Source organism: Phyllopteryx taeniolatus, chromosome 1 (assembly GCF_024500385.1).
Source record: "Phyllopteryx taeniolatus isolate TA_2022b chromosome 1, UOR_Ptae_1.2, whole genome shotgun sequence".
NCBI classification, from domain to species: Eukaryota; Metazoa; Chordata; class Actinopteri; order Syngnathiformes; family Syngnathidae; genus Phyllopteryx; species Phyllopteryx taeniolatus.
Window position 1 is genome coordinate 34,013,951 of NC_084502.1, and position 14,192 is coordinate 34,028,142.

At 39.0% G+C, this 14,192-nt stretch overlaps 2 protein-coding genes across 15 annotated transcripts in view; one reads left to right on the forward strand and one right to left on the reverse strand.

The window, feature by feature from the left end:
* Positions 1–14,192, reverse strand: part of LOC133486030 (uncharacterized) — a 63,468-nt gene that overhangs the window by 42,973 nt on the left and 6,303 nt on the right. For 5 of the 14 annotated variants that reach the window (XR_009790909.1, XR_009790910.1, XM_061790674.1 and 2 more), the window contains exons 1-3: positions 6,315–6,567; positions 4,945–5,073; positions 79–555 (exon numbers count right to left, since the gene is read on the reverse strand). Coding sequence is in view for 11 of the 14 variants with exons in the window: in XM_061790674.1 (XP_061646658.1) it covers positions 79–555; positions 4,945–5,073; positions 6,315–6,386 (678 nt within the window). In the remaining 3 variants the exon portion in view is untranslated. Of the gene's footprint in view, positions 1–78; positions 556–4,944; positions 5,074–6,314; positions 6,568–6,591; positions 7,243–14,192 lie in introns of those variants that run through there. The other 9 variants (XM_061790649.1, XM_061790633.1, XM_061790642.1 and 6 more) reach the window with 7 other exon arrangements.
* The window catches only part of cd40 (CD40 molecule, TNF receptor superfamily member 5), a 37,562-nt gene that overhangs the window by 7,491 nt on the left and 15,879 nt on the right, over positions 1–14,192 (forward strand). The gene's annotated exons all lie outside the window — the stretch shown is intronic.

Genomic DNA, 14,192 nt, shown 5'->3' on the forward strand with positions numbered 1-14,192 from the left:
CTGGAGCAAAGGAAGCACACATGATAATGGAGAGACAGCAAAAATATGGGTATGAACTTAATCGTGTAGCGATTCAACCTTGTGCTTGTCATCCACTGAAGTGGCCTCCAGCTCATAATCATGGTGGCCTTTGAACGAAATAGAAAATCTAGAACCAACTCCATCATCACAACTCTTGACGATGGCGAAGGGAAGTTGGCGCTTGACGATGCCTTTCTCTATGGTGCACAGCATTTTGGTGTTGAAATCCATCTGGTTGGACGGACGGACGGACGGACGGACGGACGGACGGACGGACGGACGGACGGACGGACGGACGGACGGACGGACGGACAGACAGACAGACAGACAGACAGACAGACAGACAGACAGACAGACAGATAGACAGACAGATAGATAGATAGATAGATAGATAGATAGATAGATGGATGGATGGATGGATGGATGGATGGATGGATGGATAGATGGATGGACAGATACCTGAAAAACCCGCTTCTTCCACCTGTAGTGTCCATGCTTGTGCACACTGAAGTTGTACTGTGACGGAAGCTGCTCCTGTGTGGACAGCCCCAACATAATAAATATTGAATACATTAAAGAATAGATGAATAGATGACAAAATGCCTGATAGTAGTGCTGGGCGATATGGCCTAAATTGTTCCCCTAATTTCGATATTCGATCCAACTCGATGTTTATTGTATTAAAGTTTATAAACATATAAAACTGGACCAGACTAAATTGATTTACATTATAAAGCAGAAGGTTTATTTAACAATTATACACATCACAAAGAAATAAATTACGTTTCCATCCATCCATCCATTTTCTGAGCCGCTTCTCCTCACTAGGGTCGCGGGCGTGCTGGAGCCTATCCCAGCTGTCATCGGGCAGGAGGCGGGGTACACCCTGAACTGGTTGCCAGCCAATCGCAGTAAATTACGTTTCCCTGCAGGTATTCCAAAATATAATAATCTCAAAATTACCGATGCACTGAAATGAAAATACTCTACAGTTGTAATCGTTAATATATTATGGCTTCAATATTTGTTATTTGAATGTATTTCTAAGGGTTTGGCGCTGTTGCAGGTCGTCATCACTTAAAAATTAGGTGGCACCGATGCAATTAAACATGGCCAGTTTGCCGGATTTTAAGAAGAAGAAAAAGACACGAAGACGAAACGTGACTTCATGTGGAACAAATACAATGCGGTGGTGATCTGTAAATTAAGCAAATTAAAAAATAAATACAAGACATATTTTTGAGAATGCCACACAGTGCAAACCCAACTTTCCGGAACAGTTAGCTCAGACATCAATGGCCGACCTACTGTCAAACTATTTGCGTGATCGGCGGTCGCTCACGCAACGGAGCTAGCTAGTATCTGCTAATGCTAATGTAAACAAATCCTGTGAACACTTTCTATCTTGTCCATGATCAACAAACAACTATCTTGTGACCTTCAGAGCGAACACAAAAACAAAAGCGCTTCAACTGCCACCACGATCGCTACGCTCTCCATTGTTGTTCTGTTTACGTTATTGGAGCAGCATGGGGTGGCGGCTCTCTTTAACGTGATACATGCATCGCACTCAATAACGTGCTTCATCTTCAGGTGATTTTACACGGCTATGCCTGTCTTCTTCGTAACACCTTTACTACACGTTTTGCTTGCAACATTTTTTCCCAAATGATAGACGTGCCCTTTTTTCGCAGTATTTATGGCACGCTAGTCGCGAGCATCTTCGCCTCCATGTTGGCGGAAGTCTCACGGAATAACGAAAAGTATAGAAAATAAAATTGGTGATCCCCTTTTTCCATATCAAGCATGAATAAAATATCGATCAAACCGAGCTTCTCGATATATCGCCCAGCACTACCTGATAGTATCACCATTTTCACAACAAGTCGATTTTGTGGTTGTTGCCTGTCAAAACAAATTAGCTACCAAATGTCTGACTGAGTGAATTGAACATACTCATCATCGTCCATTGCTGACGACTGTGTATGTCACATTTTAGATCAATAAAAATTGTTTTTTAACACGAAACATTGCGTAAAATACACCATCAATCGAGTATTATCAGACGGACTTTTGCACTGGAAACTTCAATCTATCTTTTCACAAACCTAAAAATATGTTGTTTGTTTAATTATTTAAAATGTTAAAGCAAATTTGTCTGGAATGTCTCAATAGCTGTTCATGTTCCTTTCAGCATATAGCAATATAGCCAATAAAGCTGATATTTTACATTGAAAGCCCATTAATTCAGAGTTCATCGTTTATTCCCCACCCCATTTTCACCTGCATGTACCAAATTAAGATCCCTTTTCCAGAATTCAATAAATGCAAAATTTAAAATAATCTATACAGACATGGCATTCTATTTGGAAGAGAATATGATGTTTTACTGAACATGTTCCATCTGAGCCGGTAAATTTTTTTGACATGATCAAATTAATTTGTAAAATTTGCAGTTTTGCGCAAATGCATTTTTTTTCTCAGAGTGATCCAAATGGATTTACAGCATTCTTGAAAACAGCTCTTCAAGCTTTTTGTTAATGTTGTGCATTTCTGCTTGCCCAATCAGGGGTCGCCATAGCAAATTATTCCCATTGTTTGTGAGGCACAGTTTTTATGCCCGACGCCCTGACGCAACTCAGTGGCTGGGTACGGGATCACTTACTGGGATTCGAACCCACGCCCTCTGCCGAAAAATAAGCAGCATGCACAACTACACTACCGGTGCATAACTCCATCTTCAATCATCTCCTCAAAATAATTTTTTAACATGACTGTTTTTATCCAAGGTTGTCGGCACTTGGCTCATTACAGCAAAGTGATAGCAATTGGCTCTTGAGTGAAGGTTTTGGGAGAATAATTCTGGCGGTCAACGGATGTACTTAAAAAAAAATAACAAATTTTCATTGGTTATATAGCTGAATGTTTTTAACAGCTGATGCAAGAGAACATGGAAAATGTCATTATATTACAAAGTCAAAGTCATTGTGAAGTGGAGCAATAATATTCAAACAGGAAAATGAAATGACACTCAGATATTGCATGTGAAAACTGAGATGTCGCTGAACAGAAATTTCAAAGGAAGGAATGAATGTGTTCATGTAGTAACAGTAGGGGACTAATTCATGCGCATTTTCTATATGTACCCAGCTCACCTACTTGAAAAAGTGTTCAACTTTTTCACATTTTGCCATTTTACAACCGCAAACTTAAATGTTTTTAATTGAGATTTTATGTGATCGATCAACACGAAGTAGCTCATTATTGTAAAGTGGAACGGAAATTATACTGTACATAGTTTGCAAAATTTTAAGCAAATAAAAATCTGAAAAATGTGGTGTGCATTTGTATTCATCCCCCCCAGTGTCAATACTTTGCAGAGCCACCTTTCGCCGCAATTAGAGCTGCAAGTCTTTTGGGGTATTTCTCTACCAGCTTTGCACATCTAGACATTTTTGCCCATTCTTCTTAAATAGCTCAAACTTGGCCAGATCGGATGAAAACTGTGTGCGAACAGCAATTTCCAAGTCTTGCCACAGATGCTCAATGGGATTGAGGTCTGGACTTTGGCTGGGCCATTCTAACACAAGAATATTCTTCGATCGAAACCATTCCATTGTAGTTCTTGGCTTTATGTTTAGGGTTATTGTCTTGCTGGAAGATTAATCTCCTTCCCAGTCTCAAGTCTTTTGCAGCCTCCAACATGTTTTCTTCCAGGATTGCCCTGTATGTAGCTCCATCCATCTTCCCATCAGCTCTGAGAAGCTTCAGTGTCCCTGCTGAAGAAAAGCATCTCCACAGCATAATGTTGTCACCGCCATATTTCACAGTGGGGATGGTGTGTTCAGGGTGATAATCAGTGTTAGTTTTCCAACACACGTAGCACTTTGCATTTAGGCGAGAAAATTCAACTTTGGTCTCAACTGACCAAAGGACCTTCTTCTACATGTTTGCGTGTCCCCTACATGGCTTGTGGCAAACTACAAACTGGACTTCTTTTGCCTTTCTGTCAACAATGGCTTTCTTCTTGCCACTCTTCCATAATGGCCAGATTTGTGGAGTGCATGACTTATAGTTGCCCTGTGGACAAATTCTCTCACTTGAGCTGTGGATTTCTGAAGCTCCATCTCAAGTGACCGTGGGCCTCTAGGCTGCTTCTCTGACCAGTGCTCCCCTCGCTCGCTCGTGGCTGGCCATGTCCTGGCAGGTTTTGCATTTGTGCCATACTTTTTTCCATTTTTGGATGATGGATTGATGGATCTACTTAAGCTCTTCAAAGCTTGGGATATTTTTTTTAATAACTTCCTGACCTATCTGGTGAGTTCCTTGTTCTTCATGATGCTGTTCTTTACTAGTGCTCTCTAACAAATCACTAAGGCCTTCCCAGAAAAGATGTATTTACAATGAGAGTAAATTACATACAGGGGCACTCAAATTACTAATTAGGTGACTTCTGACAGCAATTGATGTCACTGGAATGTATTTAGGGTTATCAGAATACAGGGGGCTGAATACAAATGCACACTACACTTTTCAGATTTGTATTCGCTTCAAATTTTTAAAACTGTATATCATTTTTGTCCCACGTCACAATTACGTGCTACTTTGTGTTGGTCTATCACATAAAATCACAAACAAAATACTTCACGGTTTGTGATTGTAATGTCACAGAATGTTGAACAAGTCCAAGGGATATGGATACTTTTTCATTGCAAGGTATGAAAGGGGATGACTGTTTAGATGGATGGAGTGTATACTTGTAAATACATCATCAATTAACATGGCAATCCCCAGATATTATACAGATATCCCTGATAGTAACTGTGAGCAATACAGTTGCCAGCATGGGATGATAGCATCGTGACCTCAGGTCAGCATAAAGAAGGTATGAATTGGATGTGGTCTTAGATAAAATATTCTGACCTCCTCAGGGGCACGATGTAGTTTGGTTAACCGGCCCCGGTCCTTCCTGGCCAGGTCCAGAGCATCGTCGATGGACAACTCTCCAGTCTTCACCTTGTTCATGATGCTCAGCTGCATCTCATTGCTCAGCTGAAATCACAAATCATCACAACCGAATCAAGGTTTGCTTGGTATTGGATCGATAGCAAAATATGCAGAATAGCACACCACTACTATCCATCTTCAGGGTGAGTACTTGACTTTGACTTAAAGTTTTCTTGTGCACTTTTCTTCATACCTGTATGAACATTTTAAATCTCTGTAATGTCAGAAGTTCTGTCTTATCCTTGAATTTACATTTGGCATTTAAATTCATCACAGAAAAATCTTTGTTTCTGATCAATTCAGATGCAAATTTACCCTCCACAATGTTGTATGAAAACATGTTAAATATTTTTTGAATATGTTTATATTTATCACCAGGGTTGGGGGGGGGGGGGGGGGGGGGTTACTTTAAAAATGTATTGCGATAGTTACTAGTTACCTGTTAAAAAAATACATATATGCAGTAACGTAATCCAAGTTCCACAATATTCAAGTAATGTAAATTGATTACTTTCAATTATTTTTGGATTAACAAACTGTGACAAAATAAATTCAATATCAATAGCATGCCTTCCAACTTATGACACAGTGATGCGCTGTTAACTCTAAAAAAAGTTGCAGCTCAAAACCAGCCTCTCTGCGCATTGAAATTGTAATCCTGCAAAAAAAAAAAATCTGATTTTTAAAAAATAATTGTACTTGTAATCTGATTAAAGGTTTTTTTTCAGTAACTGTAATGCAGTAAAAATAAATGCAAGAGAAACTGTAATACAGTAAACTTTTTTTTGGGGGGGGGCGGGGGGGGGATTCTGGTTACATAATTCTGTTGCATGTATTCTGTTAGTCCCCAAGCCTGTTTATCACGCATACATTTAAATAAATATTAAAAGTGAGTCTGGTGGTTAAGACTTAGCCCCGATGGAAGTGGACTGTAACATCAAAAAATGGAAAATACATTTTTGTTTCCAGGTCATCACCAAAATTGAATTGCTTCTTCTTTCAGCCTCGCAAAAAGGTTTAAGGAAATTATTTAGTTTGGTTTTAGTCCAAGTGCAGCATAGTGATGTAATGGTTAGCACATTTGCCTGTAGAGGTGTGAATGTAATTGCGAATTGCTGCTTGTCGATATGTGCTCTGATCGCAGGGCACATATAGAAGTAGTAAAAGTTTCAGATCCTTCCGTAAACACAACCAAAGTCCGCCTTCACAGTTGTGGTATAAATACACTTTGAACAAGTGCTGCTTAACATAATCTTTCTCGTCCCAACACACAAGTGGTCTCTCACCTGTGGCAAGTCCTCAATGAATCTCTCCATTCTGGACGCATTGTCCTTCTTCTTTGCTCCTAAACTCGGCATTCTCAGAATTCCTCTTCAAATCGAGTGCACCTCGAAGCTGCAGTGGAGTTGTTTGGTTCTTTTCCGGCACCGATCTGCTCCTAAAAAAAGTCAATCTGTTGTTGTATTGTGTATGTGTGTGTGGCAGTTCCCTGCCCACTTCAGCTCAGGTTCCACTTCTTGTAGGTATGTCAGGCCTGACTTGGCCCCACCTCTCTCTGCTTACCTTTCAGCTTTCTCCTCGGGGCGCGCACGTCTGCACACGTGTGGGGCCGCATCAAGCAGTGACACACTCCACCATATTGACATCATCATTAGGGTGGGATATGTACTCTAATAGGGCGGTTTGAAATGAGGAAGATGGAGCAACGGGGAACTGGAACCATATGTTTCATTGCAACTATCCCCAGGCCTTTCCCCTTATAGCATGGCTTGTGAAATACCAACAAATCACAGAATTTGAGTTGGTTTATTTATATGACTAATTGGAACCACAAAAGTCAAATGCCCCAAAACGTGTACAATATTTCTGGAAAAAATATAGGTAAAAAGGTGAAACTAAACTTGGAGGTGAAACTACAGTATATTCACATGTTAACATCACCCAAGGCAGATAATGTTTTGAGAATTTGGCTCTCAACGGGTACGTTTTTAGTTTTTCTTTTTCTTCTGCTTTTTGTGTTTTAACAACTACCAGTGATAAACAAAGAGGACTAAAAATGGCACACAATGTAACACAGGAGAGCATCTAGCTATTTAGTACAATATGAGCGAGACAATAAATGTAATATCAATTATGAATGCAGTTAACCAAGCAGATGTTAATGTAAGTAGCATATTCAATAGGTGAAAGCATAATGGCTCATCCATTTTCTATACCGCTGTTGGATTAATCTTACCCAACATTATAATAGACACAAAAGGAATGAAGACGCTTGTTACTTTTTCTCATGAGGAGGGCGTATGGGAGATTGTTCAGATCACAGTCTCTCAACACGCTCTAAACAATCCCCCCCCCTCGCTCCTGCATTTATTTGAAATAGGAGGGATTTACAATCATAATGTTCTAAGCAATAAGACACAACACAGAATATTTGATAATAAGAGGGTTTTTTCCCAGACATAGTATTTTAAGCAATAAGACACAACACATAATATTTGATATTATTCTAAGTAATAAGACACAACACAAAATATTTGATAATAAGAGGGTTTTTCCCCAGACATAGTATTCTAAGCAATAAGACACAACACATAATATTGGATCAACACCTGTCACGACCCGACCACATCCGATCACGTCCTTGGTCCAAGCGTCCTTCCATGGATGATGCTGAGTCTTCTTTTTGAAGGCGAAACATCTAAAATTGTCCATCATACTAATGCAAGCTAAGCAAATAAATGATAACTTCTATAATATATTTAACATTTCCCTCCTGTTTATCATGTATTTGCACAAATTCTCATATCATCTTACAGTCACTTCATTTCGATTTTTAACTGTAGAATCATTTTTATGAAACAAATACATTTACACTCAGAGTAAACCTGTCATATATGAATGTTGTAGTTTAAATATCGTAATCATCTGTATCAGGAAACAAATTAGTTAAAGCAAAATCATCATTATCATCATTTTCATCATTATCATCATTATCATCATACAGTAAGGGATACATAAGCTCCAGACGATTCTCCATGGGGGTTATGGCTGTGGTGATTAATTTACTGATTAATGACCGAATGCATGGGATACAACAACATCCACATAATGTCAGAATGGCTGCAAAAACAGCAATTGATATCAATATTGGTGAAATTAGGGTTTTATATCTACCAAAAACGTCCATCCAGCTGTCCCACAAAGAAGTGTCCACCCCAGAGTGGTTCTTCATCTTGTGATTGAGGGTCCGTAGACCATCGATGGCTCTGGTCAAGCTCCCATCCGAAGCAGTATTGTTTGGAATGTATGTACAACATTGTTCTCCAAACATACCGCAAACACCTCCCTCTCTTGCGAGGAGCATGTCGACAGCTATGCGGTTCTGGAACGTCATTAAAGAGGTAGCCTTGAGCTGCTCATGCACAGCTTCCAACCCACTCTGAGTCCAATTACCTAATCTCTGTACATTGAAGTGGATGTAGTTTATCCTATCAACATTTTTATTAATCGTACACCACCAGCATATGAAAGACTCAAATCCTCCTGCAACTTGGTCAGCCAATTTGTATTGATTTGGCACCCCACGAGGAACTCCTATGGCGTCTATGTATGTTGGATTATTTTGCCCCTGCCAGGACAAATCTCTTTTTTGTCTATGTTCTAGATTGGACAAAAACATTGGTGTCCTTTCCATTAAATTTTGAACAGGAATAGGGTATACTGACACATGCAATATCAAAGTAATAATAGCGCATAATCCAGATTTATCTTTAGGTAATCTATCAAACAGTCTATCATCTCCGCACCACCACCAGATGTCGCTCCGTGATATTGGCACAAAATTTGGTTTGACTTTTAAGATTACTTTACACTGTGTGTCGTTCAGTGGTCCTAATTTTTTCCCTTTATTAATCATGTTTATACAAGTGAAATTATTTGGTGCTACTAAAGTAGAAAACATTGGTTTGTGTTTATCTGCTTCTGTTACGGGATATATAGGATCCCATGATTTACACCTCTTTGTTGGTACAGTAGCGTTCATTAATGGAATAATACAATCTTGTGATATTTGTGCCGGAACTATGCGCAACAAAGGCCTGGGACCCATGCAAACTACACAATCTTTTCTCGTTACATTTGCTGCTTGTTCCACCAATAATAACCAATTATTATTTTGTCCTGAAACTCCTGTGACAACAAGAAACCAATCATCAGTAGTTATTTCGTTAATCGTTAAAATGTATCCACCTTTATTTGAAGTTTCTGATGGCATTTCTGGTTCGACATGGTTCCCATAACACAATGATACTTGGAAGTGGGGATCTTTTCCGCCAGTATATGCCCACAAGCTCACCGTCAAACACATTGGTTGATTTGATTCGTATTTCAATATTAAACTATGGACCGTTTTGCTTAAATTAAATTTCTTTCTATGTTCTTTTGCTGTTCTTTTTGACCAACTGGACCAATCATAACCTGTTTCACCAATAAGGTCTTCCCATTTAAAGCCTATAGTTGCATACCAGTCATATCTATATCCCCAATTTTGCCCATTCTCTTGAGCGTCATTTGTGAGAGCCGCATATGGAATTATGATTAAAGCAGCTTGATTTTGGGGGGCACAAAATATTAAACCCTTTTGCCGTGTTTGGAGGCCATGCCCACAAACTTGATCATCAGTTGTACCCCTTTTGACACGAGTTAATGATCCAATTTTTGTTATTATTGGGTTTGTCATATTGGTCCAGTTGGTAGGTGATTTTTCATCAAAAAAATGGGTTCTATCATTTAGGGTGGGACGTCCCATGTACCACAAAAACAAAACCAACACCATAGTAGCCGAAATTACTACGTATCCACTTATCAAATGTCGTAACCAATGTGGGTGTGCCATTCTGCTGAGTTCTCACTAAACGGGTTGGTGTCTTTTTTCTTCACTGACCAGCAAGCGTTTTCAGAATCTACACATCTGCTCCCGCTCCGTTATCAGACTTTAGATCACCTTCCTTATTTGAGTACTCAGCTGAAATGACTCTTTTACAGTGTGTTAAATGAACCCACGTATTTCTTTCTGCTATTTTTAGGGCTGTTGGTGTTGTCAATAACACTTGATACGGTCCTTCCCACTTTGGTGAATGCCAGTGCTTCTTTTTGATGCTTCGAATTAGGACCCAGTCTCCCGGTCCAACCAACTTGGTTTCCTGCTGGGAAACATATTTACTTTTAGCAGATTCTTTTAAAACATTTTGTTTCTCTAACAACTTTCTCATGTAATCAGCTAAGTTTGTTTCGTCATCAAGTTCCCATTTTTGTTTAAATAACGGAAGTCTATAAGGTCTTCCAAACAACGCTTCGTAAGGTGTTAAACCTGTGGTGCTTGTAATGTTGATGTACATTTTAACGAGGTCAAGACACTGTGTCCATGACCTTCCTGTCTCTTCCATACATTTTTTCAGTCTATTTTTTATTGTCCCATTCATTCTTTCCACTAGACCTGCACTCTGAGGGTGGTAAGCACAATGGTTTTTTAAATTGATGTGGAACATGGTTCCTATTTTATTAATTATTTGGTTTACAAAATGAGTCCCATTGTCACTGTAAATGGTTTCAGGTATGCCATATCTTGGAATAATGTCTTTACATAGTGCTTTTGCCACCGTCAGAGCATCAGGTGATTTTGTTGGGAATAATTCGATCCATTTAGAAAATGCATCTATGATAACCAAGCAGTACTTCTTTCCTTCACTTTGACTTAATTCTATGTAATCCATGTGAATGCGTTGAAAAGGGTATGTAGGCACTGGGAATGTACCTCGAGTAGGTCGCAATTGCCCTTGCGGGTTATGTCGTGCACAGATCATGCATGCTCTACAATAATTCTTTGAATATAAATTGAAACCATAGGTTGTAAAGTGTCGATTTATCTGTGCCACCATCCCTCCAGTTGAGACATGTGATATTCCATGGCTCAATATCGCAGCCCATTTAAATAGGTTTTTTGGAAGTATTTGTTTCCCTTCTGTGCTAATGTAAATCTCATTTTGTAGTTTTGCACCTTGTTTTTCCCAATTATTGCGTTCTTGTTGTGGACTTTGTTGTTGCATATCTTTTAATGTTTGGTCATCTAATGTTTGTTGTTCAATCTGTTGTTTTAAACCTAAAAATGGTTTAAAGGCTGCTTCTCTCGCGGTTCTGTCAGCGAATGCGTTTCCTTTAGAAACCTTGTCTGTGCCTGATGTATGCGCAACACATTTACAAATTGCCACTTTTCGCGGATGTTGCACTGCCTGTAATAATTGTTTAAGTAATTCAGCATGAGTTACTGGCTTCCCTGTTGACGTAATCATTCCTCTGTTATCCCAATATTGCGCAAACACATGAACTGTGGAATAAGCATATTGGCTATCAGTATAGATTGTAACATCTTTATTTATCATTAGTTTGCATGCTTCGGTTAATGCTACTAATTCAGCAGCTTGGGCAGAGTAATGTGATGGTAGTGACTCAGCTTTTAGTATAATGGTATCAGTTACCACCGCGTATCCTGTTTTTGTCTTACCTAGTTCATCTTTTTTCGAAGAACCATCTGCATATAGAACCTGTCCATTACTTAATGGTTGATCTTTCAAATCACATCTACATTTAGCAGTTTGTTCAGCCAATTCCTGACAATCATGCTGTGTGCCTTCATCAGGCAATGGTATTAGTGTTGCTGGATTTAAGGTTGTGCATCGCTCAACAGTCAAATGTGGTTGTGACAGCAAAATGGCCATGCAAGATAAATGCCTTGCAGGTGATAAAAATGCCATATTGGTTTGCAATAGTAGAGCAGACACTGTATGCGGCACTTTAAGAGTTAATGGATGAAATAACACTATTATGGAACTGCTTTCTATTGCCATTGAAGCTGCCACAACTGCTCTGACACAATGAGGTAATGCACATGTCACGTTGTCTAATTTAGTCGAAAAATAAGCTATTGGTCTTAGCTTATCACCGTATTGTTGTGTAAGTACGGAGGTCATGTAATAGTTTTTACAATCTACCATTTGAATGAATGGTTTATCATAATTTGGAAGGGCCAGTGCAGTGCTGGACACCAAATGTTGTTTAATGTCACAGAAGGCCTTTTCTGCCTCTGTATTCCATTGAATAGGTGATGTCATTTTAAGGTTTGTTTCATACATCAATTTTGACAATGGTGCAACAATTTCTGCATAGTTTGGAATCCATGCTCTACAATAATTTGTCAGACCTAAAAATGACATCATATGTTTCTTTGTCTGTGGTTTAGGGGCTTTTAAAACTATAGCTTTTCTGTCCTCTAATATAGTCCTTCCTCCTTCACTTAAATTATGGCCTAGATATTTGACTTGTTTTTTACACCATTGTAATTTATTTTTGTTAACTTTATGTCCCTCTCCTGCTAGATGATGCAATAAGGCCAATGAATCTTTGATGCATGTGTCTTTATCTAGAGATGCCAGCAGCACGTCATCCACATAAAGTAAAATTTGGCTCCCTCCTGGGGGAGTGAATTTAGACATGCTTGTTTTCATTATTTGTGAATAAATGGTTGGACTTTCACAGTAACCTTGTGGCAATCTAGTAAATGTGTATTTTTTCCCTTCAAATGTGAATGCAAACCAAAATTGACTTTTCTTTTCTACTGGTATAGAAAAGAAAGCATTACTTATGTCTACCACTGTAAACACTTTAGCGCTTGGTTTCAATGAATTTAACAATGTGTGTGGATCTGGTACGCATGCTGCTCTCTGAATTACTGCAGAATTTACTGCCTGTAAATCTTGCACCATTCGCCAACCAATTGAAGGTGGGGCCTTTTTTACTGGAAAAATGGGTGTGTTACATGGTGAATCTGGACAATCCACTATAACTCCTGCCTTAATTAGTGCTTCAATTACTGGTTTGATTCCTTCATGTGCATCTGGTTTTAACGGATATTGACGAATCCCTGGTCTATATTCTGTTTTGGGTTTAATTTGTACTGGTAAAGCCCCTTTAATAAGGCCTATATCAAATGGTCCCGTGGACCATAATTCTTTGGGGACTTTTTCCAATGTTTCTTCATCAATTTCAGTGAGAATCATTTGGTCTAATCAAACAGGTTGCATGTGTTTCCCTTCATCAACCTGTATTGTCCAAAACACCGCCTTTCTAATTAGACCAGTTGATGCACTGTATTCCAGTTTGTTTTCTATTTGCTGCCAATCATCTATCTCTTGTCCTTGTTTTACTAATGTTCCCATATGTTTCCATTGTGACTCATAATCTTTGCACAACGAAACATGTGGGACACTTGTATTTTTATACAGTTCCTTTAATTTGTCTGGTAAAATAATTCCTGCCGCGACTTTTGCTTCATTATCTGAGTATAGATAATCTACAGTAATCTCATTAGGTGTCGCATGTCGTAACTTGTTTTCATATTCTAGGTCTGGCCCTTGTGTGTTATTGTACCACAGAATTATATGCAGCTGATCACATTGTTTTTTATCTTCAAATTCTGTGATAAGCTGCAAGGCTGCAGACACTAGGGCCTTCCCCATGTTTAACGGTGGTTTGTTTGTGATATCGATTGTGTAATAGAATGTATTTTCTTTGTTTTCCAGTGTTAAATAGAGGTCCTCTCTCTTTAATTCATGTTTTCGTTTCACTACAATATTTCCATTTGATGATGGAATGAGTACAAGTCCTAATTGGAATAAGCCATCTCTTCCCAACAAATTCACAGGGCACTCCGGGACCTCGAAAATGGGCATTCTACAAGTTTTTCCCTGTGGGTCTCTAATCCACACAGGCTCAAGTTCCATGGCAAAAGTAATTTGTCCATTTGCAGATCTCACTAGTGCCTTATGTCCCGATAATCTGGAACCTGGAATCTTTTCCCGACATGCAGTCCTACATGCCCCTGTATCGCAAAGAAATGTCATTTGTTTACCATTTACTGATAAAGTTATTTCAGGTTTTTCAGTGTCCAAACTCAGAATGTCCTGTAAATTGAAATCCACCTCCTCATTCTCTGTAATTTTTACACAGGAGGATTTGTTGAGTTGGGAAGCAGGCTGGCTTAGTCATGCAGTAGTTTGTCCGTATTCTCTCTTATTTTTATTAGGACAATCACGCGCAATGTGACCTTTGTT